The sequence below is a fragment of the Lissotriton helveticus genome, chromosome 10 (assembly GCF_964261635.1).
Source record: "Lissotriton helveticus chromosome 10, aLisHel1.1, whole genome shotgun sequence".
NCBI lineage: Eukaryota > Metazoa > Chordata > Amphibia > Caudata > Salamandridae > Lissotriton > Lissotriton helveticus.
This window is the reverse complement of record NC_136071.1, coordinates 169,379,460-169,406,667: the sequence shown is the minus strand read 5'-3', so window position 1 is coordinate 169,406,667 and position 27,208 is coordinate 169,379,460. Positions and strand designations below refer to the sequence as shown.

The window sequence follows — 27,208 nt, the reverse complement described above, 5'->3', positions numbered from 1 at the left end:
CAGTGGGAACTGGGCAAAAGAATGGTAATCTTAAATTCATTAGGGGCCAAGATCAAATTGAGGTATCCCGCATCTCTTCGGATCATATGGAACAATCACATGTATAATCTGCGCCAAATAGAGGAAGTTGATGCCCTAATTGATAAAATAAGAAGCGGAAGAGGGGTATAATTGGAACGGGGGGGTGGTAAAGGCACCTATTTGATGTAAAGGGGAAAAAAAAACATTTGTTATATACCTTTTGTTGTTTAGTAAGCGTATAGTCAAGTGCCGTTGGTGCCCTGGCGAGATTTGGCCCTTTCTATACTTGGTTGTCTTGTTATGGTCACATCCAGGGGTCCTCGTCCAAAGGGCTTATGCTCAGAGGAGAAGGGAGGGTTCCCCAAGGTAGCGAGGGGTAGCCAAGTAATTTTAGATGCTCCCATATCGGAAGATGAAATTAAACTCTATATAAAAAAGATCAAGAACAATAAGGCTGCAGGGACGGATGCTATTCCTGGGGAAATATATAAGGTCCTCCAGGACGAGTTAGTTCCCAACTGTGTGAACTATTTAATTACATCTACAGTCTTGATGGTAGAATACCTAAATCTTGGAAGGAGGCCACGTTTGTCCCTATTTTAAAGTCGGGGAAAGATCCCCTCAAAGCGGATTCCTATAGGCCAATCGCCCTGCTCAATGCGGATTATAAGATCTTCATGAGCATTTTAGCGGATAGATAGGTCAAGATAGTTCCGCAGCTGATTAATGCAGATCAAAAGGGCTTTATCCCAGGGAGGCTTATCCAGGAACAAACGCTGCAGCTAATAGGTAGCATCGATTTAGCTATGGCACTGTCGGAACCCTTGGCTGTGGCTGCATTTGACGCAGCCAAGGAGTTCGATCGGGTTAATTGGGTCTTCCTTTAGGAAACCCTAAAGACGATGTGATTTGGCTACACTTTTATACAGCCTCTTATTAGATGCTACGAGGGTGCCCCTGCAGTAATCCTTTTGAATGGCTCATTGACACCAAGCTTTAATATAACAAGGGGAACGAGACAGGGGTGTCCTATCTCGCCCTTATTGTTTGACATCTACATCGAGCCTCTCGCTCAAGCCTTGAGATTGGATGACCTAATCACTCCCTTTCAAGTTTTAGATTACAGGTGTAAGTTACCCTTATATGCGGACGATCTGCTGGTTTATACCAACAATCCAGCCGTGGTACTCCCAAGGGTGGAAGCCACCCTGGAGGAATTTGGTTTGTATTCTGGATACCTTGTTAACTCCTCCAAGACAGAGGTAATGTGCTGGAACGTAGACAATTGGGCCGGCAGGAGTAGTAAGGAATTTAGGTACTTAGGGATAACCATAGTTCAAGATCTAGTTGATATCCCTCTGATAAACCTGAGGAAAGGGGCCAAGGAAATTGACCATCTCTTTTCCAGATGGCAGAATCTACCCCTGACTGTTTATGGCCGGGTAAACCTTGTCAAGATGGTTATCCTGCCAAAATTGACCTATTTGTTCAGCTCTATTCCTCTTGACTTCCCCAGTAAGCTTCTAAGTAAAATTCAAGGCAAAATAGGAAGTTTTGTTTGGTCTAATAAAAACACCAGGCTATCCTGGAAGAAGTTTAGACGTAGGCTCCTTAAGGGTGGTCTTGCTCTCCCGGATGTGCTCTGGTACTCTTTCGCCTTTCGATTCAAAAACATACACTCACTGCTCACTAGCACTGTTGAAACCAACTGGGGGAAGATTCTGAGTGTGATGGCCAGTTTTGATGGGGGGGGGGGATTTCTCTATAAGTTTGGGGCAGCAACGTTCTTTAAAAAGGTTCATTTAAAAGTCTTAAGAACAGCACTTACTGTGTGGTATAGAGTAATAGTGGGATTGGGGATCGGTTATTATTCTGACTTTGCTCCCATCTGGGATTCTCCCGGGCTACCTTTATGCCTGGAAGATAGTCTTGCATCCCCCATTCAGAAGGCAGGAATTACGATCTGGTCTGACCTTTTATCATCTGACGGATTCCTTCCTTGGGAAGTCTTAAGATAAAAAACAGGCAGCTCCTTCTCTAAATTTAAATACTTGCAATTGTGTTCCTGGTTCACAGCTGAGAAAGAGCTCATAGGTGGCAACTGGGAAATCGAGCGCCGAGGCCTGTTCAGGAATTAGAGAGAAGTATGACCATGATTGTAGTGCCTTGCATGGTAGAGTCTCAACCATTTCAAGGGTGTCATTGCCGGTCAGCGGGATATAGATGTCTCTACCTTTTTTTATAAAATCCACACAGTTGTTGCAACGAGCCACTGTTGACTTAGAAAAAACTTAGGTGAGATGGCCCTTTTTTCCATTCTTTCTCACATTTTATGATCAGCTTTCTTTCTTCATAAAGCTTTCAGAGAACCAGGCCCTGGAGGGTTTGGGTCTGGATAACTTGCATTCCAGGGGTGCACATTTGTTGATAAGGTATTCCTTTCAGGAGTTGTACTTATTGGTGGCCTCGTTAACGCCATATGAGGTGTAATCGAAATTAGGGTGGGAAGGACTATGACAGCCCTGGCTTCTGTTTCAGGGTTGATGTGTCCCTGAACCATATTTTCTCCTTCTTTAGGTTGCCTGCATGTTTTGGTATGCAAGCTGGTTAAGGAGAATGGAATCTGCGTGTGATCGGACCACTTGACTGAGATGGGGTCATATGTCTTTAGGTTGGGGGAGTTGGATATTATCAGATCCATAATGGCACCTTTGAGATGTGTGGGTATATGGAAGTATTGTTGGAGATCATTGGCATTGAGAAAGCAGGTGAAAGTGTTCACACAGCTTTTGACCACACGTCTCCACTAGATGTTGAAGTCCCAAGGAAGATATCCGTTATCTGAACTGATGAAATGCTAAGTAAAGAAATCCATGTATTCCTCGATGAAGGTGTTGTTTCGACTTGTTGGGTGGTAGATCACATTTAATCAGAGGTTGGAGTTAGTGGAAGTGGCCAGTTCCACAGACATGCATTCGAAAGACTGAAATTCAGTCGCTGGGAGGGTTCTGCATCTCAGGGAGTTTCGTTGAATGACTGCGAGACCTCCATGTGTCTATATTCCCGGTCGCAACACAAAATTGAGTCGTTGTGAAGAAGAAGGAGGTTGGTTAGATGAGACATTAACCACTAAGTAGGGGGCCCCTGACAACGAATGATAGGCAGGTGGAGCAGGGGAGAACAACCAGATTAATACTTAAGAGATCAATCTGCCCATATATAGAATATATTGTGCCCTTATAGGGTCACCAAATAGTTAACAAAACTGGGCTAACATGGGGACATTGGTCACAATAAATCCAAAGAAGCAATTTTTACAGAATTTCGATATATTTATTTTAATTATTGTCATTCATTTGGTTTATCAAAATTGGCAACGACAGAGAAAAAGACAGATATGTAATACATATCAAACATATAAATATAAAACAGGTCTCACACATACACACTCATAACCAGCACTCAGGAGATACATTGACACTCAGGTATCACTAACAATCAAAAACATTCTAGCAACAATACAAATCTGTGAGTTTTTTTTTTTTTTTTGCAGAGTTTTATATAGCGCGAACTAGACCCGAACCGAATCAGGTATCAGAGCGCTTTACATATTTTCCAGTTACGTTACATTTTACGTTTCCAGTTACTTTCATTTTAGGCACGGGGAGATTAAGTGATTTGCCCAGAATCACAGGAGGTTTTGGCGTCGTTACCGAGACTCGAACCCAGATCCCCAGGTCCGAGGTCGAGCGCCTTAGCCGTTAGGCCAACTCCTCTCCCCAGGTTGCAAAACAATCAAGGTTCCTATAAATCCGAGAGCCCCCTATATCTACATCATTGGGCTATATAGGAACCTTGATTGTTTTGCAACCTCACGGATTGGTATTGCTGCTAGAATGTTTTTGATTGTTAGTGATGCTACAATCAAGAAATAAAAAAATAAAAACTGCATTGAAATGGCAAGCCAGGACAGGGAGTAGGAGGGAAGTGAGAGGAAAAGAAAGCTGAAGTTCAGTGACAAGGAGCTGGAGGTACTGATCCAGGATGTCATTCAGGACCATCACAGGCTTTTTGGTAAGCAGTCCCTCCATGTGCCCAAGTCTCAAAAGAGACAAATCTGGATTGGCATACAGGACAAAATAAATGCCATAGGTGTGACCCAGCGTACCATTGAGGACATCAAGAAGAGGTGGTACGACCTCAGGAAGACGGCAAAAGCAAGGATGGCAGAGAGGCAGAGGCAGGCTGGCAAAACAGGTGGAGGAAAGAACAGAGCACCAGCACCAACACCACTGGAACTGATGGTGGAGTCCACCCTCCAGCCAGAGAGTGTGAGTGGCGTGGGAGACGCAGACAGCTCTGCCAGAGCAGCAAGGAAACAAGGTAAGACGCATGCCCAGCATGCTGTGCTACCCCCTCCCCAACACCAATCTCCATAGTGGCATAGGGGCTCCCACTCCACTCCATGTCTTACTCATTACCTGCTATGCATTGTGGGGGATGTAGTTAGAGGGAACTGATGTATAGGACAGCCAGGCTAGCAAACATAATAGCATGTAAAAGTAATTGACAATCTCAGGACAATCACTGTGATCTGCAGGCATGATGTTTAATGTAATTCAAATGCAGACAGAGCAGTGAGTATATCTACATTTGTGTCATTTCAGGTGAGACATCTCGCAGTGCTGCAGAGGGGAGCAGAGCTAAGACAGCCAGGTCAGAGGGGAGGCAACATGAGGAAGAAAGCATGCCTGCAGGGACCACAAGCTCCGCGCAACCACAACCACCAACTCCTCCATCACAGGCATCACCACAGCGCCAGGGAATGCCGCCATCCCCTCATACCCAGTCCCCACTGCGACGATCACCAACACCACCACCACCACCACAGTCAGGCAGGAGGCATGCCGTGGCCACCCTCCAGCAGATGGAGGAGTCGTCGGAGGAGGGCACAGGTAGCCAACAGTCTCCAGTCCATGAGGGAGGCAACAGGGAGAGGGCTGGTACTCCATCTGAGGGCGCCCACAGTTCATCCAGACGCTGCAGGGCAAGGCCGGACAGTCCTGAAGAATCCGAACAGGGTGAAAGTGTGTTTGCTGGACTGGAAGGCAACATGCTGAAGGTCCAGCGCCTGCAATGGAGGGAGATGAGATCACTGCACAGGGAGGTGGCACACATTAACAAGCACATGCACAGGATGGAAAAGGGCATCAGTGCAATGGGAGACAACATGTGTGAAGGAATGCAGAGAGTAGCAACCTCTGTGGACAACCTCTGCAGCCAGCTGGAGCAGGACCGTCTTGGCAGGCGCAGGGAGAGGCAGAGGCTCCAGGCCTATACCAAGGCCGTGAACAGGCTGGCCACTGCAACCTCACTGATGTGTCCCAGGTCCATCGCCATGCAGGAGGAGATGGCACATTGCAGCAGGGATGTGGCCAGGGGCATGGTTTCAATGACCTCTGCATTAGAGCTCCTGCAGAATGCGAAGGCGGTCACAATGGAAGGGGGGGGACAGTGAGGAGGCTACCAGCCGTGGTAGCATTACGCCCTCTCCCACCGAGGGCAGGAGGCGCAGTGAACGCCACGGCGCTGTGCAGGAACAGTCTGACACTACAGACAGTGTTGCCAGGGAACGTGCACATGCAGCGCGTGGACGCAGAAAGTAGGGACCACTGCCTATTGCCAAACATTAGATGGGTGATGTAACCCATGTCCAAATGGGCACTGCTTACAATACTGGTGGTGTGCTTATTAAACACCATAACATAAAACTGTTACTGGCTCTGTCTCGTTACTCACTCAGAAATAGTTTGACGTTATCTCTGCCCGTCTCTGTCTCCCATCATGTTCAACTGCAACACCAGCTGCGCAGGGCTCTGGCTGAGGGTTGTCTTCGTCCTCGTCCTCAGAGTCAGTTAGTTTCACTGCTGTTCCTTTTTTGTGGCCAGATTGTGTAGCATTAATTTTGCAACATTTGATGGGGCTGTACACTTTTGTGGAGGCAACGAATTCTGCTTTTAAGCAGTCCAAAGGTACGCTCCACCACGTTGCGTGTGCTCTTATGTGCCACATTGTATCTCCTCTCCCTTGGGGTGGTTGGGTTGAGATATGATGTGAGTAGGTAAGGCCGGAGGGCATATGCGCTTTCACCTAAATACAGAAGAAAGTGCCATTAATTTGTTTGACCAATAGCTTGAACCAAGGTGTACATCAGGGTGTGTCACATTGACTTACCTAGTAGGTATCCTTCTCCAAATTCACCAGCAGCCAGACGTGTATGGATACCACTGTTCCGGAATATGTACGAGTCGTGGGTACTCCCGGGGAATTTGGCCACGATGTCAGTTATGATGAACTTGGCATCACATATCACCTGCACATTAATGGAGTGGGTGGATTTGTGGTTGCGGTAAATTTATTCTGTTGCTGCAGGTGGGCAGATTGGTATATGGGTCCCATCGACGCAGCCAATGTGGGAACTGCGCAAGTTGGTGGTAATCCAGCTTGGTCCTCTGCAGCTCCGCCTGTGTACTGGGGAAGGTAATGTAATGTTCCATTCTGTCCATCATGGCATCCAGGAAGGTGTTAAAAAAAGGGATAGACAGCTCTGTGACACACCACCCACTGCGGCTATCACACCCTGGAAACTTCCTGATGCCAGGAGGTGCAGGGAACAGAGTACCTGGACATGGGTGGCTATTGCGTGCGCCCTTGGTGTCTGATGCTCAAGATAGGGTTTTAGGTCCCGTATTAGGTCAAGGATGGTGTGTGGGTGCAGCCTGTACCTTTCATGGATTTCTGGTTCAGTCAATTGAAACAATGTGATGCGCAGTCTGTACACCTGCTCTTCCCGTCTCCAGATCCTCACTCCTGCTGCTCTCAAGCGTAGCCGCCTTGCTATGACGTAGAGGCCCGCCATTGTGATCACACAGTTGCATTTTGGGTCTGTTTTTATGCGCTGCACCTGATCACCACCTGCTCAGGATAAGTGGTAAATACCGAATCGTTATTACCGATTTTGGCCAAATTCGGTAATACCGATTTTTGCTACATCGCATTTTGTTTTTTTTACCGATTTGTTATTTCCGATTCGGTATTCATTGTTTCGGTGTTCTCCGATCGGCAAATAAAGAATCGGTCATTATTTACCGATTCGTTATTACCGATGCCATTCGGTAATACGTACATCTCACATGGTTAAATACCGGTCGGTAAAGCCAAAATTTACAGATTTTCTGCTTTACCGACCGGTATTTGGCCACCTACATATGGCCCTAGATCTTAGGAGTCTGCCTGGTTGATAGGGTATAAGTTTTGAGGAAAGATAGCTTGGGCCTTTGTTGTCCAGGAATTTGTGCGTTAAACAGAAGGTTTTAAAAATAAAACTTTTGCGAACAGGAAGTCAATTACCTGAACGCAAAAGGGTAGAAGAGGCAGTCCTGGATGGAAGAGACTTGCCTCTAAGCATGTTGAAATGGTCCCTCTGAATTCCACTTACTCTTTCAGGCTTTTGTATTCTGTATTGAAGATTAGAACACTCTAGAATAGCTGAAAAAAGAACACCTATGTCTATAAAGACACGCATTGGCAAAGCCAGTAGATCACAGATCTATAAACATGAGGTATTGGCTTTGTAAAAAAAAATTCTGTTCCATGTATCAAGGCTCTTGGCATGTTTGGATGTCAATGATGAAACATTCCAAGATGGGTGCCGATGTGTACAGATAAATTGCCACGTGTAATATATACCTTTCCTCGTGCTGCACACAGCACGAGGGATTACTTAATGTTTTCATTTGAAATGCCGTTCTATGGCTCCGTTCGGTTCTAGCGCTCTGAGCAACACCAGTCAGTTGCCCGGAGTCCTGGAGTCGAGCGGCAGCACAAACCTGTGGGTGTTGCTATTACTTGAATAAAGAAGATACTTTTCTTTAACTACGTTTCCTGGAGCCTCTCATTACAATTGGCGAAGAGCGGGTCCCGAACCTTCTCAACACCCACCAGGAAGAGACTCGGCTAACCTTCTAAGACTGCCGACTCTGCTCCCATCGTTCGCCTCACCTTGGACTTCATCTTCAACTTTCCACTCATACGCTCCTCTGCTGGCTGCAGTCCATTCTCTTCTGGAGGGATTTCATCCCAAATTTACCATTTCACTGGCTGTTCGTCTCGAGCCTGTCTTCGTCTCTGTCTCGAGCCTGCCATCACGTGAGTACCACGTCATCTACCAGCGCGTGAGTCATCTACACACTGACGTCCATTTGACGCTTCTAGTTCTAACTTTGACAACAATGCTACGTCACCACGCTCACGCACGGCAGCCATTTTGTTATCTGGTTGCCTAGTTACAGCTTCATTTACACGGAGCTTTACACGGAGCCGGCTTAACGGAAGCACTTCAACGAAATTGACTTCCTTCAACAATACAAAATTAGGCGCTTCTTTCATCATTTGAAAACTACATTACTGGTATTTCGTCATACTTTTATTTACTTTCATTGAATATACTCTCATTAATTTATTCAAGTCGCTTTACTTCATTGACAATTACAGTACTTACAATACTTCATGCTCCACAGTTATACTAAGGACTTTATACATTTTCATTTATTTGGCTTATGTTAAATTTTTTAACCAATTCTTTAACATCATTTCGTCAAATTTAAATATAACTTATTTTCAATGGCTTCTGCTCAACAATTTGCTCAACCTCCACCTTTCTTGCAACTTCCTGGCAAACCAACTATTCCTTGGCGTCAGTGGGTCAGAGCTTTTGCCAATCACATTGTGGCGATTGACGCAGTTAAGTTTACTCCTGAAAGGAAAGTTGCTATTTTGTACGGTTGCTTAGGTGTGGCTGCACAGAACGTCTTTGAAAATCTTCCAAGGTCCCCTGCCCCTGCAGGAGATGCAGGTGATCATTGGGATGAATACAAGGAAGCTTTATCTCGCCTTGCAAGACATTATGGTGAAGAACCTAATGAGATGCTTGAGAGACATAACTTCTTTAAAAGGAGACAACGAGAAGACGAATCTATTGAAGAGTACATTGCTCAGTTGAGAATCTTAGCATCCACTTGCGAATTTGAATCCAATCCCGACATTTACATCAGAGATCAATTTGTTTTCGCTTGTTTTTCAAAAAAGATTCAACAACGCCTGTTGAGTTGCAAGAAACCTACACTTCAAGAAACTATCGACATTGCCAAGAGCATAGAAAGATCCATTACCACATCCAATGCTCTTCAAAAAGATCAACCTCATACTCCTGTTCACACTTCTTCATTTGATAATTCTAATTCTGTTAATTTAATTAGTACGAATAAGTCTTTTAGACAATTACAAAAAAAACCTACTCCTTATTGTTACAGGTGTGGTTCTAAATCCCATATTGGCAATAATCCCTCTTGCCCTGCTACAGGTAAAAGGTGTGTTTTATGCAAAAAATTGGGTCATTTCCAGGGTATGTGCAGATCCGTCAAAAAGACGTCCAGACCTTCTGTTAATAATATTGTATGTCCTGATTTGGATGATTGCATTGATGAATTCCAAGACATGGTTGTATCTATTCATTGCAATTTCATCGATGCTTCCAAATTAGTCAAAGGTCCATACTGCTCTGCACTGTTTGGGAACATTGAAGTTACTGTAATGGCGGACTCTGGATCTCCCATAACCATTCTTAATGATGTATTTTTTCATGAAAAATGGAACAATTCTATTTCTTTGTTTGAGTCCGACCTCAGTCCTAAGGCATTTGGCGAATCTGACATTATTATGCTTGGCTATTTTAACTATAGGCTAGAGTGTTTTGGCAGATCTATTATTACAAAGATTTATGTTGCGATTAAGGGTCGCAATATAGTTGGCTGGCAAGATCTTGCCAAAATGGGTATCTTCCTGGTTCCTGGTTCGGATGATCCCATTAGAGTGGGTGATCCTCCTGAGGGTTATTCCCCTGTTCCACCTTTTGTTCCAGATTGTCTTCTCATTAATGATCATGAGTCAGACATTAAACAAATCTTGGATAAATTCCCTAAAGTTTTCTCCAACCAACCAGGTACTGTCAAAGGTTTTCGACATGAAATTAAGCTGAAAGCCTCTGCTCAACCCATTGTTCATAAAGTTCGCCCTGTCCCTATTAGTGCCAGGGATGAGCTTAAATCTGTGCTCACTTCTCTTAAAAAGGATGGTATCATTGCACCTTCAGACTCTTCCGAATGGGTTTCGCCTATTGTTATCGTTCGCAAAAAGAGTGGTGAGGTTAGGCTATGTGCCGATTTACGCACGTTAAACAAAAATATTTTAGTTGATTGCCATCCCCTTCCCAAAATTCACGACCTCCTCGCCAACCTAGGTGGTGCAAAATATTTTTCCCTAATTGATTTGCGTTCAGCATACCATCAAGTTCCCCTCACTGAGTCTTCTCAAGATCTCACCACTTTTGTAACCCCATTTGGTGTTTTTAAATATTTAAAACTTCCATTTGGACTTGCTAGTGCAGCTAGTGTTTTTCAAAAAAATAATGGATCATCTTTTTGAGTCTACTCCCGGAGTACAGGCCTATCAGGATGACATTTTGGTTTTTTCGCCTGATTGGAATTCCCATTTATCTCATCTGTCTTCTGTTTTGAGCAAGCTCAATGAAGCTGGCATGACTGTCAGAGCTGATAAATGCAAATTTGGCTCTCAATCCTTGGAATACTTAGGTCATACCTTAACTCCTGAAGGCATAAAACCCAAGTCCTCTCTCATCGAGGCTATCACTCGTGCCACCCCTCCCAAGGACAAGGATGCCCTCCGTTCATTTTTGGGTTTGGCAGAATACTATGCCCGTTTTGTTAAAGGCTACGCACAGATTGTTGAACCCCTTCGTTCTTTGCTTCGCAAAGGCTCTAAATTCTCTTGGTCTGAAGAAATTGATGTCTCTTTTAACCACATCAAGAACATGATTGTTAATGCTCCCGCTTTACATCCATTTCAAGATTCTGCCAAATGTTTCATAATGGTTGACGCCAGTTTAACTGGTTTAGGTGCCGTCTTAGGTCAGTGGGTTTCTGGTAGAGAACACACAGTTGCTTTTTCTTCCAGGAGACTTAAAGACTCCGAAACCCACTATAGCACCATTGAACGAGAGTCCTTGGCTTGCGTTTGGGCCATTGAAAAGTTCAAAAACTACATTTGGGGAAGAGAATTTGACTTATTCACCGATCACAAGCCACTCACTCAACTTCTCAACGGGGATGGCCTAGGAAAAGCCTCTTCTAGACTTGTCAGGCTATTATCCAAATTGCATGAGTTTCACTTCAATATTAAGCACATTTCAGGTGGTAAAAATTTCCGTGCTGACTGTTTATCTCGCATGTCTCTCAATGATTCATCTGATTTTCAAGAGATTGGTGACGTTGAGTGTGTAGTCGCCACTCTTGACGCCACCAAATTATGCCCTTGTATCACAGAAGAATCTTGGTTCAAAGCCTATGAGAATGATCACAATTTAAAATTGGTTACACAATACATTTCTAAGGGCTGGCCTGAAAGTAGGAAATTGTCTAATGAACTGAAAGCCTTTTCCATGATTTCTTCTGAACTCTCAATTGTTAACAATTTAATAATGAGGCATGATGTTTTTGTTCCTCCTTCTGATGTCAGACCTGATATCATTAAATATGCACACCAAGGACATCTGGGCATAACAAAAACATCTCAACTTATCAAATCCCATTATTGGTGGCCTTCTATTGAGTCCCAGGTAAAGTTTTACATTGATTCTTGTAATGAATGTTTACTCTCGGATAAGAAGTGGAAACTCATTAATACGCCCCTCCATCCTGTTCCTTTTCCGGTTAAACCTTGGGAAAAGGTCGGGTTGGATTTTTCTGGCCCATTTGATGTCCTCCCTCATGACATGAAATATGTCATTCTTCTAATTGACTATCATTCAAAATGGTTATACCACATGTTTTGTGACTCTCCCTCATCTACCAACGCAATCAAATTTTTACGGAATCTGTTCATCATTGAAGGTTGTCCTTCTGTTGTAGTTACTGATAATGGTTCCCATTTCATATCCGAAAAATTTGACTCAAATTTAATGGAACACGATGTTGTTCATTTCAAAGTCGCACTTTACTCACCTACTTCAAACGGTTTGGTTGAACGAGCTAATAGACTCCTCAAAGATGCTGTTCAAACTGCTATCTCTACCCACAATGATGTAAAGAATTTTGTTGAAGAGAAGTTTTGGTCATACAACATTTCTCCTCATTGTACGACTGGGATGTCTCCCTTTTCTTTATTAAGAAATAGGAATGTTCACACCAAATTGTGTCCTAAATGGTTATCTGAGAAAAATGTTGAGACCCTTCAACCTTCTGATGTTTCTTTATCTGAAAAAGTCTCACAAAAACAATTTGTCATGAAAAACAAACATGATTCAGGTAAATGTTTCAGTTCTATTGTCTTAAAAATTGGTGATTGGGTTCTCATAAAAAACCCAAGAAAAGTTGCTAAAGGCCTCTCTAAATTTTCTACCCCAGTTCAGGTAACTGCTGTCAGTAAAGCCTCAGCTTTACTCGGCAACAGAGGATGGTGGAACAAGAGAGCTTTAGTTCACTTATCTAATTCACAAGCTCGATCATTATTGTCTTTGACCAAGGAACAATTTGATCAGTGTGACTGGTCTTTTTGGTTAGATCTTCCAGTTTCTACTGACTCCTCCTCATCCAGTACTTTGTCAGGTGCATCTGCATCATTATCAGATTCATCTTCCTTTTCAGATGCATCCTCCTCATTAATGTGTTCCTTTCCCTCATCCGTTGATTCTGAGGTTGGTGAGAAAGTTTTACATCAAGATTCCACTTCATCTGTTCGATGTAGGAAGTTACCTGTCAGGTTTAATGATTACGTTCTAAATTGAAATTTAATTTTATGTTTCAGTTCAAAATACTTTTGATGTCACAGTTCAAATACTTTTGTTTTCTTTTCTTTCCTTATTTTAAAATGTTGTAAAGAGGGAGAAGTTGTAATATATACCTTTCCTCGTGCTGCACACAGCACGAGGGATTACTTAATGTTTTCATTTGAAATGCCGTTCTATGGCTCCGTTCGGTTCTAGCGCTCTGAGCAACACCAGTCAGTTGCCCGGAGCCCTGGAGTCGAGCGGCAGCACAAACCTGTGGGTGTTGCTATTACTTGAATAAAGAAGATACTTTTCTTTAACTACGTTTCCTGGAGCCTCTCATTACACCACGCATACACAGGTGATCGTCATAACGCATGGCAGCCTTTTTTAGGTTGAGCCTGGGATGCGCATGTACTGCTATGCAAGCCATGCTGTATTTGAGTATTTACTTGAAGCCACGCCCATATTTGTCATTTGCTTGTGTCACTGTCCTTCATAAATGCTGGCTTCTGATTCGTTATTAGGCTTGTCAGTCCCTCCTTACGCTTTTTAAGGCTAAGAAAATGGATGGCTACAAGATAATCCTGTGCCAACAGGACACAACGGTACCCTCAATTTAACAAGTAATTGACACCAATAATTAATCAATCAGTATGCATTGTGTCCTATCATGATCAGTTTAATTAGACACATCGACCTAAATGGCATACATTAAAATTTAAAAATTTAACCATTTCGCATTTCAAGTTATTAAATATAAGTGACACAGTCAACTGTATATTTGAGTCTCCTGATGTTCAGTTGAGCCTAGAGACATGCTGTGACTGAAATGAAACAATTTTGATCCCCTTTGACTTCCGGTACGTGTGTCCATCCAACAACAATTTAGACAAATGAAATTCTTGCAATGATCCGTGAAAGACTCAGAGACTCTGACAGGGCAGGCTGCAGCTTTCCATGATACAGTAATGCACTTAAAGTGTGAGTTGCTGCATTCGCTAGGTGTCGGCACCCTGTATTCTGAAAGTTTCAGAAGAACCCCTGTGAAGCTTCCACTGTCAAAGACTGTCAGGAGTGCTTACGCACATGTATATCCATTAATGCATAGAAAAATGTAAATATGTACATTTTAGCAGGCGGATATGTCATTCTAATGTGGCTGTGCGTCTGTCAATATTTTTCCTGTTTCTTCATGGTTAAACTATTTTACACTTGGAGAAACTCCTTTCCCTTTACCAACACCAATGTTCAGGATCCCCACCCCAAAACCCCAATTTGTAAATACATTTACTGCTGTTCTTGGCGGCGGGAATGAGCTGGAAATACTCACAAACTTTCCACCATTCTGCAATGTCCAGAAACCCACTCCAGAGAGCAGATCTTGAACAAAATCTGTTGTACCGTTAAATACTTAAGTGTGACAAATCCCATTTGCGAGTGGAAATCAACACTATTCTCGATTTTCTGACTCAGGAATGTTAATATATACTTATTAATGAAGGTATTTGCTAGATATGTAGTTGCTCAAACATTTTTGTGATTCGAGTCCTACATAACTTTCATACAGTGATTTTTCCTGCACTTTTCCATGTCAGAAGGGTGGAGAGCTAATACTGCACCCATCTATAAACTCTTGTGCACAGACATCACCCAATTCACAAATGAATTCACACTGTTTCTCTGGCATGCCCCCTTTTAGGTCTAGCCATGCTGTATTAGAGTAGTCAAGTCAAGTCAATCTTTATTGCATTGAATAATTAAAACCTTAGCAGTCCACACATTAGTTTAAAATTTATAAATGAGTACATATATAGCATAATTTTATATTTCCTTAAAAGCGTGGAGGGTATGTTTATAAAATCGAACAGTTAACTGGTTTAAAATACATACAATATATTTGCGGTAGGGGTGTGAAGTTTGAATGAGGGCTGTGGGTGAGTCCAGGGCGGGGGGCGACGCCAGTGTCCGTTAATCTAATGTTCTATTGTGGTGTCTTTAACGACTGGAATTAGAGTCGAAGCATAGGGGGGGGGGGGTCAGGGAGAGTTACCAGACAAAAGGGCTTGGGCTGCGGCGAAAAGTTTTCTTTGGGCAGTTTTCATGAAACGGGCAAAACTGCATGTTAATTTAACGTTGGCCCCACTGAAGCACGCCTTAACTGCCTGCCTGCATGTCGGATATGCATTTCATTTAAATGTGGTTTTAGCATCCTTCTCCTCTCCCGGTCTAGGGACTTGCATATGCATAGGAGGTGCAGCATATCTTCGTTGGTTTCGCTGCATAATCTGCATAGTGTTGATGAAAATGTACGTTTCCAGGGGGGCATGTGAGGTTTAGCAGGTAAAATCCCCAACCTCAGTGCCAAGAAGCATTCTTTTAGTGGTCCTGAAAAGCTAGTACCGAGATATGGTTGTGGTGAGCATTTTGGGTAGCTTTATATCACGAACCAGCTGTCGGCCCGCTTGTTTAGGCATTCTTTGTCGTTTTCAATAGAGACAAGCTTTGTCGATTTATTTACCAGATCTTTAATGTTGTTGAATGGAAGTCCTAACTCCCAAATATTCTCCAGGGCTAACATGCTAATCCCTGATTGAAGGTAGGCTTTGGCCGGTGAGGCGTTTTTCCTTGATATTTCCTTCCATAGGAATGAGTTTAATGAGCCCGCCTCTGCGCTCTTGATTTTATACCAGCTTTTTAACATACGCGGTCTTCCTGCTTATTTTCTGGTTTACTATTCCGAATTCGAGTCTTAGTTGGGCTGGAGAGGTATATTTAGGAAGCTTGAAAATTATTCTTAATGCTTTGGCGACCGTTTTATTCAGGGTTTCTTCGTCCATCCCTCGCATGACCTCACTGCCGTATGTGAGCGTTGGTAGCAGCTTTGCATGAAGCACTTCAAGCAGCGGGAGCAGGTTTGGTCCTGCTATTTTGCTTTTAAGATTTTTCAAGGTAATTGCTAGGGGGGTTCCTCGTCTCTGAATCGCCTGTTTTTGTTAGTCATATAACCCGTTCTTGTCGAAAATAATCCCTAGATATTTGTAATCTTGGACGACTTCAAGATCTCTCTTGCCCAGCTGCCATTTCAGTCGCTTTTTTGTATTGCGCTGGTTTAGCACCATTATTTTCGACTTTTCTAGAGTATGTACTTGAAGCGCCGCTCACTCTCGGCCCATATTTGTCATTGGCTTGTGTCATTGCCCTTCGTAAATGCTGGCTTCTGATTCGTTATTAGGCTTGTTAGTCCCTCCTTATTACCACCTTGTCTTAATTTGTAACCTCTAATGAGGACTGGTCCTTTCGCTTTGGTTGCTACACAGCACGTCTGTAAACACTATTTTCTGTAATGAGTTTCTCTTACTGTAGGAGGGCAGAAGGGTCTCTCATGTGCAGTTAGGACCACCGGCTTGTTTAACTCGTATCAAACGGGGAGCTCTTCGGGGGCCATGGGATACAAAAGGGGGCAACTAAGCAATGTCGTTAGGGAGGTCAAACGTGCGTGATGTAAATTCCGCTAGATCGGGTGTGTTTATTTTCTGAATGAACATCTAGGTTAAACATGAATAGGCTTTAGGATTGTTCCTCCGCTCACTTGCTAAAACACATTAATTCAACAAAGGGCTCTTACCCCCTTTTCTCAATGTGTTCCTCTGTGAAATGGATCAAAAAAAGAAAGAAAGTCTTTGGCTGCAAAGTCTCTTTGGACACACTCTCCCGCAACCGCAAGTGTGATCCTGACCGGAAGGTATTGGAGCGCTTTACTGAGCAGTTCTCCAGTTCCAAAGTGGCAGCTTGCTGCGCTTTGCTCCTCAGCTCAGATTACCCGTCAAGGGTGTGCTTTCACCCCCAGCTTAACGTTGCTCTCGCTCATTTGCATTTCTCCCCCTTGCCGCCACATTGCTCTATCGTTTGCCTCCCTATGCCCTCCGTGCCCCTTCCCCCACCGTGCCATCATTTTTGCTTCCCCACTCCCGCACCTTCAGTTTTGCTTCCCCACACCCTCCTTGTTTGTGTTCCTTCTGGTACTACCTTCTGTTTCCCCCCCCCCACATACACACAAACTTTTAAACAGGTATTTGGAATGTAATAGGTCTTGCATTTGCGAGAGTTTAAGCTATACATAAACAAAAGGTATTATAATTTACAATGCCAATAGCTCTAACTTGTGTAAATGTAAAACCTATTGTGTTGCAGATGCTTGTTAGCTACTGTTCTAACACTGGGGATGAGTAACTGTGTAATCCCAGTGCACTCAGTAGTTCACGAAAGATTTGTTGTTGATCTTACACTGGGATCAGGTTGGCGCTGCATTCGTCGCACGTAGTCTAACAAATGGGGATGGCCATATTAGAATGATAAACAAATTGGGGGCGAGGCTTGGACGCCGGCTAAGATGGCGGCGTGAACCGGGAGCTCCGGCACCGACCGCTACTTCTCTCGTCACTTGGGCACTCTCCTTCCCTAATTTGGACGATATGAGCACAGTCCCGCGAACCGGAACGTGAGGTGAGCCCAGCGCCCTCACTGTTTCCCGGTTTCGCGGCTGTTTCGCGGACGTTGTGAGGAGGTCTCGTCTTTGCGGCTGCAGCCGCAATTTTGTGCGCCGACCGCGGATTTAAGCGGCCGCCGGCTCTCATGCACAAATGCCTCTCCTCAACCCTCCTACTTCACCGCAGTCCTCAGCAGCTAAAGTCCTTCATGGGTAAGCCTAAATAATTGCGCAAACAGCTTTTTGAGGCGCCCCTTTCCTCCTACTTCGTCTGTATTGCTCCTGGAGGCCATTTTGCGACTACTGCGCAGCTTTTCCCTTATTATCGGCTTTTCATCTCCACTACTATGGAACTTTGTTATCACATGTGCCTTTTCAGCGCTTTACTGCCACTATTTTTGCGCTTCTCTAATTTTTTCCATTGAAGCTCCACGTCAGGCAGTTCTATCTTCAACGTCTGCTTCCACACAGTCGATTCATGACCATTGCACTTTTCCCCTCAGCTCTCCCCATGTGTGCTTTACTTGACATCTATCACAGTATTGGACCAGTCTCCTGAAGTGCTCCGCTTAGCTGCTTGCACTCCTGCTGATTTACTTCTCCTGCGCACAGCTAACTTTCATCGCCTCAGGATTGATGTTGACCTTTTTGCCATATTCATCTGCTTTGTTCTCCCTAATTTAAGGAGTTTCCCTGCCTTATACTGACTTTTCCCTTTTACCTCTTGGCTTTGGCTGCTTTCCATGGGGAAACTCCGCACTCTGAAGCTCACACCTTTACCGAAATTACCTGCAGGTTCTGACTCCAATTCACCTACCTAAGAAATGGAGGAAGGCAAGCCATCGAAGTCGAATTCTACCCCTGGGGCCATCCCTAAGACAAATGAAAGAAAGGCGTTATCTTCTTTGACTTCATCCAAGCGTCTGAAATCAGATCCACCGTCTCCTGGTCATAACTCTTCGTCTTCCTCCATGGACCTTATTCTGGAAGAACTACGTGCCTTCAGGCCCTTCATGGACGCCACCACAAAAAATATGCAAGCCATGCAGGAGAAATGGTCGTCTCTGGACTCGCGTGTCACGACCTTGGAGCAATCTTCAGATTCCTTGCACTCTACCTGTTCCCGGTTTCCCTCCATAGAGGCTGAGATCCTTCTACCCAGGCGTCAAACTGAGGATTTGGAAAACAGGAACCGCAGGAACAACCTACGCTTGTATGGTCTTCCGGAGCTCACAGAAGGGGCCAACCCTACCATCTTCTTCCAATCTTTTCTTGCGGAAATTCTGGACACACCGGCCTTATCCTCCATTAACATTCAGCGAGCACACCGACTTGGCCCCAAGGTTGCTACCAAACCTAGGGGGGTTATCATGCTGTTCCAGCAATACACCGACCTCCTGCAGGTCCTCTCAGCCGCCAAACTCAAGAAACAAATCATGTGGGAAGGCCATCGTCTTTATCTGTCTCAGGATGTCTCCAAGGCCACTGCAGATCGGAGGAAAAGGTTTCTGGATCTTAGACCACAATTGAGAGCCTTGAATGCCAGATACGGTCTCTTGCACCCCTGCCTCTTCAAGGTTACGTATAAAGACAAAACAACCACGTATGACGATCCTGCGGTCTTACAAGCCTTCCTTCGTCGACAGAGTCCGGATGTCATGGATACATCCAGGCCTGGCTGAGTGGCCTTTTGACTGTCATCCTATTGATTTTGCTGCATTGTGGTTAAGCGTTTTTCTCTTTCGATGTTGTTTTGTTCTGTTTTTCATCCCATTTCCTGTTATGATGACTGTTCTATCATTTTACTTGTGTTTTATACTATTTTACGTCGTATTGTGCTGTAATTCTTGCATTTTCCCTAATGTTTCTCTTCTCCCTTTAGATGTTCCCTTATTTCAACTGCCTCCTGATGTTTCCTATTGTTCTCTTATCACGCCCATTGGACCTCTAGTACTAATGGTTGGATGTCAGCTCTGGTTGTTCTCGTCGTCATCTCCCGCCACCACCATCCCCTTCCTTATTCAGTTTTAGTAAGTATGTCTTTCAGTCGTTCGTCTCGGACTTGTACTGTCTTTTTGTCTGTTTTTGTTCCTGTCCCCCCTCTCTTTCTCTTTCTCTTTCTCTTCATCTTCCTATATCTCTCAATTCATCCCTCGACTTCCATTCTCTCTTCTTTTCTTCTTTCTTCTCGTTCTCCCTCTTATTTCTACAACAATTTCTCTCCCTTTTCCTCACACATTTTTTCCTTCTACTCATTTCTTCTTCTCTCTATTTCTTTCTCACTTGGATTCTCGTTTTCTCCGTTTTTCTATTATATTGCTAATGCATTAATAAGCATGTTGTTCTTAGTTGTTTTCTCTCACCTGTTTCATTCCGTGTAACGACATGCAACGTTGAGGGATTGCATAATCCCATTAAAAGACAAAGGGTTATTTCACATTTAGCGAGATTTAAGACTGACATTGCTCTCCTTCAAGAGACTCATCTTGTTGAGGCGGAAGCTCTAAAGCTAAAACGTTGTTGGGTGGGTCATGTTCTCTGTTCTCCCATGACAACTAGGAAGAATGGTGTTGTAATTTTGCTACATAAAAGGTTAAATGTTTCCCCGATTACTCATGAATGTGATGCTGATGGCCGTTGGCTTATTGTTACTTTACTCATAGATAATATCCCACTCACCCTCTTTAATGTATATGCTCCTACTGGGATCGATAGATCCTTTTGGCCCTCTATCTCTACTAAGCTATCTTCCTTATCTGGGGATTACATCCTTTTCGGTGGAGATTGTAACCAGATTGTTGACCCCTTTCTGGACCGCCATTCAAAAGTTACATTTATTCCCTCTAGGATGCACACTCAATTTGTAAACTCTTTTCAGAACAATGCCCTAGTAGATATTTGGCGATTGTATAACCCAGATGCTAGAGAATACACATTCTATCCTCCTCACCTTTCACAATCCCGCATTGATCATCTTTTTCTCAGTAAATCCCTATGCCAACACGCTATCCATTCTAAAATTGGCTCTATCCTGTTTTCCGATCACGCCCCAGTTTTTGTAGATCTTGACCTACTCCCATTCTCTCCCCATCCTGGCCGATGGCGCTTTAATAACGCTCTACTTTTAGAACCCACTTTTTGTACAGAATTTTAAGCCTTCGCCAAGGAATTTTTTCTGTTGAATCATACTCCTGACTCCCCTTTTGTTATGGTTTGGGATTCTTTTAAAGCAGCTTCTAGGGGTTTTATTATTAATTTTGTAGCTCGACGGAAGAAACTTCGTGGGACCAAGTCAGAGAAAATTCTAGCCGATATTAAAACTTTAGAACAAGCTTACTATGCTTCTAAATCTGAGTCTTCCCTTAAAATCACTAATTGAAGCGAAAATCTCCTTTAACAAATTCACGACTGATGCTGCCTCTAACACATTGCTAAAATGTAACTCCAGATATTATGGAGGTAAAAATAAAATGGGAAAACTTTTAGCCAACTATTTAAAGATTCGCAAGGAACGTACAAAAATTCAATCCATTAAGACTTCTTCGGGAGACTCCTCTTTTAAGGATAAGGACATCCTCAATGAATTTGTCAAATTTTATAACACCTTATACACCCCTGAAAAAGTCCCAGAACCTGACGATCTCCTTTCTTACTTTCATTCTCTCCCATCGCCCTCGGTCTCCCATGTGGATTTTCTCCCTTTAGACAAAGACATTTCACTTTCTGAAATCTTGCATGCCGTTTCTTCTCTCCGACATGGTAAATCCCCAGGTCCTGACGGCTTTACTATTGAATTTTATAGCCACTTTTCTTCTCTTCTTCTCCCTAAACTTTTACTCCTCTTTCGTACTTTCTTTGAAGCGGGCTCCTCTAGTGGTTCTTTTCAGCAAGCTTTAATTTGCTTAATCCCCAAAGAAGGCAAGGACCACTCACTGTGCAAAAACTATAGACCAATTTCTTTGGTTAACACCGATTATAAAATTCTAGCAAAGATACTAGCTCTTCGTATGGATCCCCTTCTACCGGACCTTATTGGTCCTGAGCAATCTGGCTTTATCAAAGGACGTCTCTCCTCCGATAATTCTCGGGTATTCCTTAACATTCTCAGCAAGGCTTCCTCTTTGTCTCTTCCTTTTGCGGCTATTTCCTTAGATGCGGAAAAGGCTTTTGATAGAATTGGATGGGATTTTATGTTTCAGGCTTTACGTTGGATTGGTTTCCCTCCCAAAATTCATCTCTATTATTTCGTACTTTACTCTGACCCTCAAGCCTCTATTTTTGTTAATGGTATGTCCTCAGATTATTTCTCTTTACACAGGGCGGTTCGGCAGGGTTGTCCCTTATCCCCTTTACTTTTTGTTTTAGCCTTAGAACCCTTCCTTACTAAAATCCGATTAGATGACACTTTCTCTGGCTTTCAGTTTGGTTCACATAAGTCAAACTTTCGGTTTACGCCGATGATATTCTTTTTTACTGCTCCTATCCTACTACTTCTATTCCCTCCTTTCTTCAACAAGTTTCTTCTTTCTCTGCAGTTTCTGGCTACCGCTTGAACGCCGACAAGTGTGAAATTTTGCCTTTGAATCCTTCCTGTCAGAAACATCTTTTCTCTTCCACGGGTTTTTCATGGCAACCTTCCAAGATCAAGTACTTAGGGGTTTGGTTTGCTCCTCTTTTAGCTGACACCCTTAAACTAAATTTTGATTATGTTTACAAAAAAATGGAATCGGCTATTACTCGTTGGCATCCGCTTTTTCTGTCCTGGTGGGGTCGGCTCAACTCTATAAAGATGATGTTATCCCCACTGCTTCTCTATACTATTTCCATGCTTCCTTTACACACTCCTCTCTCTTTCGTCAAAAAAATTGATTCCTTATTATTGAAATTCTTGTGGAATGGCAAACGCCCTCGAATAGCTCTTTCCTCCCTGAGGCGAGATAAAGCTCAGTCTGGAGTTCGCTTTCCTGACTTTAAAGAATACCACCGAGCTTTTTCTTTGAAACATTCTATCCGATGGCTCTCATCTGATCTTCCACATTATCCTCCTGTCTGGCTGAATATGGAATCCTCCTTTATTTCTCTATTTACCTTCCGTGAATTTTTGTCCTTCTCGTCTCCCTTATCCCGTATTCGCACACCAATTAAATGGTATTCTCGTAATCTTCTTTCACCTTATATGTCCTCATCTTACCCCTCCCTCCTCTCCATTCACAAGCAACCGATTTGGAATAATAAATTCCTCAAAATACGTAATCGCACCATTTATTGGAAAACTTGGCATTCCCGAGGATTATATTGGATTTCTCAACTTCTTTCTCAGGACACGCCTATTTCCTTCCAAGAGCTTCGTTCCCTTTTCTCCTTACCTGCTTCTGCTCGCTCACAGTATACCGCCCTTTGCCCTGTCCTGATCTCCTATCTTCGCTCTCTTCCACCTTCTAATGATATTCCTTTGGATCATAGGTCCACATCTCTTCTTTTAGACACCTCTCCATCTGCATCGGCTCTGTATAATTCTCTCAGTTTTACCACTGATAGACTGAAATCTCGAATTGAACTTGCCTGCGAGGCGGATTTTTCTCAGAATTGGTCTGTACTTTATTGGGATAAGATTTGGACTAAGCTTCATAAGACCTCTAGAGCTGCTAACACTACCCAAACTCCATATTTCATTTATCATAGAACTTTATTTACCCCACTAACATTGTCCCGTTTTTCTCCGGACACTTCCTCCGCTTGCTGGTCCTGTCCTTGTCCCTCTGCTGATCTCAAACATATGTTGTTCCACTGCCCTCCTATTTCCCAGTTTTGGCTGCAAATTTGGAAACAAATACAAAAAATTCTCCGATTCCAGACCCTCTTTTCCCCTACACAAATATTTCTAGGTTCCCTCTCACCTGAACTTCCCCTTTCTTCTAACCATTACCCTCTGCTTGACATTTTCATAGCAGTGGCTTTTCAGGTCATCACTTCACACTGGAAGCAAGCTGCGAATGTTTCCTATCAATCTTGGTGGAATGCGGTCTGTTTTCATCTCACCCCTGCAGGCGTCCAAAGAACTATGCGACAACTTCGCCAAGTTCTTCAGCGACAAGGTCTTAAAAATCGAACTATCTCTAGACATCAGCAACACGGCCATCCCTCAGGCCCTCCCTTCTGGCCCCTCTCCCCTCCCTTGGCTAAGCTTTCGCCACATGCAGGAAACTGAGATAATCTCGCTGATCTCGACCTCCAAACCATCAGCTCACATCTCAGACCCCATTCCTCCCTCACTTATCAAAAAAATGAAGCTCACCTTAGCACCTATCTGGGGCAAAATCATAAACAGCTCCCTACAAAGCGGAGTGGTCCCTGACTGTCTAAAAATGGGACAAGTCACCCCTTTGCTGATAAAACCCGGTCTTGACTCTACTGACTTGAACAATTTCAGACCGATATCTAACCTCCCTCTACTCGCCAAAACACTGGAACGCTGCGTTCTCCTGCAATTGACTCATCATCTGGATAACATCAATCTCCTGGACCCCCTCCAATCTGGCTTCAGACAAGGCCGCAGCACAGAAACCGCGATGCTGAACATCATAGACGACATTCACGGTTCTCTTGACGCTGACAAGTGCTGCCTTCTCATACTCCTTGATCTATCCGCAGCTTTCGACACGGTAGACCATAAGCTCCTCATCAAAACTCTGCAAGTTAGAGCTGGCCTCGGCGAGGTAGTTCTTGACTGGTTTTCTTCCTTCCTCCACAACCGCTCGCAAATAATAAAACTGAAGAACTTCACCTCCGAAACACAGCAAGTCAACAAGGGTTTCCCCCAAGGATCAGTACTTTCTCCTCAGCTCTTCAACATCTATATGGAACCGCTCGCCAAACTACTCAGGAATGCCAACATCCTCTTCCACCTCTACGCGGATGACACGCAGATCTACCTGGAAACCTCTTCACCTAACGACATCCACAGATTAAATGCTGTCTTAAAAGATGTTCAAGATTGGCTGACAAAAAACCACCTGAAACTCAATCCCGACAAGACCGAAACTCTTCTCATCTCAAACAAAGAAGACAACCCTCAAATCACTGAGTGGCTGAAGTCGATCGATGCTCTTAAAGGTTCTCTCACGCCAACTGCTTCCGTTAAATCTCTGGGTTTCACCCTAGACCCCAAACTAACCTTGACAAACCACATTAAGAACTCGGCAAAAAGTGCTTTCTTCAACCTCAGACTGCTGAACAAAATCAAACCTTTCATCCCAAACAAGGATCTTAAACTAGCCACACAATCTCTAGTTCTATCTAGACTGGACTATGGGAATTCAATCCTTACAGGTATCCCCAAATCGCACTTGGCTCCATTAAAAACAACACCACATGCGGCAGCAAGAATGATCACAGGATGCAAAAAATTTGACCACATCTCCCCAGCACTCAAAGAACTTGAATGGCTCCCGGTGGAAATGCATAGCACCTTCAGAACGGCCTGCCTAACCCACAAGGCCCTCCACACTGGTAAACCAGAATACTTGGCAATCAAGCTCAAAAAAGCAGGCCAAAGCAGACATTTGAGAAGCTCCAACTCCCTGTTGCTCATCCTACCAAAAACCAGAAAGAAGAAAACTGCGGACTGCTCCTTCACTGGAAATGCCCCCAAAATATGGAACTCTATCCCCCCGCATATCAGAACTCTACCGTCCTATGCGGAATTCAAGAACCAACTCAAATCCTTGTTCCTCATCCGTTCCCTAGGTCCTAGATAACTAGGATCTACCACTGAACTATGTGTTATCTCTGTATCCTCTACCAAAAGTCCTACTGTTACGAACTTCCCCTCCCCCAATATTGTCTTTCGAGGACTGCCTCTATTTGTTACATGTCTTTTTGTTCACCTTGTCATTCCTTTTACTGTAAAGCGCTCTGCTACCTTCGGGTCTTGTTAGCGCTATAGAAAACTTCTAAATAAATAAATAAATAAAAATCATCGTCTATATACCAATTATGTATCCCCCACGTCCCTAGCTATCAAACGAGACCTGATTTGGCTGCCCTTGGTAACTTACTTTTCCTCCTCTGCTCCGGCACATTCCTCTCCAGATGCTACAACAGTTGAAGTACGTAAACCTCCATGATTTTCTACTTTTCTTATTTTCTTATTAATGGTTTTGTTCTTACTACCTAGTGCTATTATTATTATTGAACCTCGATATAATGTATTTCACTTTTGTTTGTTTCACTTAATATGTTCATATTTTCTCATGCTTGTTATGCTTATTTTTCATGAAATCGTTACTGTTTTGCTTATTTCGCCCATCTGCTCATTGTAACTCTTATCCCCCCTCCCTTTTTTCCCCTCCTCCCTCTTCCTTCCTTTTCTTCAATAAATCAAACTTAAAAAAAAGAATGATAAACAAATAAAAGTGAAGAATAAAACTGCTCGTCAGTGCCCTCACAAAGAAAAGTGTGAGCAGTTCAGCAGCACTTTGCAGTTGCTGGGCCCTTGTAAATAAATGACAAGAAGTAGGATGGGGAACTGGATGAGCAGGAAATAAAAATACAGAAAGGAAATAAATATAAGCCACTGGGAGCAGAACGGGTTGCACCAGGGATGGAAAAGAAGGAATGAAAGATGAGCAGAGGGAAGAAAAAGCAGAACACCTGCACTCTAATGGAGTGCTAAATTGAAAATTAAGGTATCCAGTAGAAGGATCAAATTCATCCAATTACAACGCTGTGAGACCAAAATGATTCGGGAGGAAAAACATAAAAATTGGGACTACAACCATTGAAGAGCAGACAACTGAGATAGACAACAAAGCCATCCAATCATGGGCAAGGGAAATACCCTAAGCCCACTCTATCTATCTATATGTGATTCACTGGGAACAACAGGTATGCCCAACAGAGAGCTCTAAAAACTGTCTCTACCCAAGGTCTAAAGCCTTCAAATAAATAATAAACACTTTTTAGCCTTTTGAACAAAGCTACAGAGTAACGAGTGTGCTCTACTCACAGGTACAGAAGGCTTAGGCACACAACGAGCAGGGTCCAGGTTTCTACGGAGAAAAACGAAAGGACGTTCATCTCGTTTCCGTGCTGAGGGTCTTCGCAGCTCTGATGTCACACCCTCTGTGTGCCTCTCTCATATCAGACTCGCCCGGGTCACGTGGTTGAGGAGGTTGGACGGGACCGCAGCATATACATCACCACCATCCGTTAATGTAATTGGCTGAGGAATTCATCACGTGATTATTGCTCAATGCATTGAAAGAAGTTTGCATTGCTTTCATATCTATTCCTCGGAGACAAAGTGCAGAATTTTCAGACTGAACGGAAGTGAACAATGACGTCGACCTGCCAAGGTCAAGTTACAAAATGACACGGTTCACGGTAAACAAGGCAGATGGTATAACCCAGCATTTCCTGCTCCTTGGCCACACAGGCGTGGGTTTGTTTACACAGCAGTTTTAAACATTGTCTTTTTCCCTGTGCTTAATGTAAATTCCCTACTTTTTTATTCCCTACTTTTTTATTTGCAATGGACACTGATTGTGGAGTAGGCCGGAGAAGCCACAGGCTCACTTGAGGTCTCCTTTGGAAGACTTTTATAAGTTCCTCTTTTATGACAACCTGAAAAGTATATTTATGGATAGAAAAAAAATATTGTAAGTGTCGGTTTTTAAGTATTTCTCCATGGTAAAATATTTTCCCTGTGGAGAAACTCCCCCCTACATAATGCGCTCACTCGTGCAATGGCTCTGTTTCCCTCAACACATACCCCCCAGTCCCCCCAGTCACAGACA

The 27,208-nt window shown here is 43.5% G+C and overlaps 1 protein-coding gene across 1 annotated transcript in view; it reads right to left on the bottom strand.

Annotated features, from left to right (window-relative positions):
* LOC144786064 (cytochrome P450 3A5-like) overlaps nucleotides 1-26,684 on the bottom strand; it is a 146,749-nt gene extending 120,065 nt beyond the window's left edge. The window contains exon 1 of the mRNA XM_078665009.1: nucleotides 26,419-26,684. Coding sequence (XP_078521135.1) covers nucleotides 26,419-26,489 — 71 coding nt within the window. The 5' untranslated portion in view covers nucleotides 26,490-26,684. The remainder of the gene's footprint in view (nucleotides 1-26,418) is intronic.
* Nucleotides 26,685-27,208: the final 524 nt, after the last annotated feature.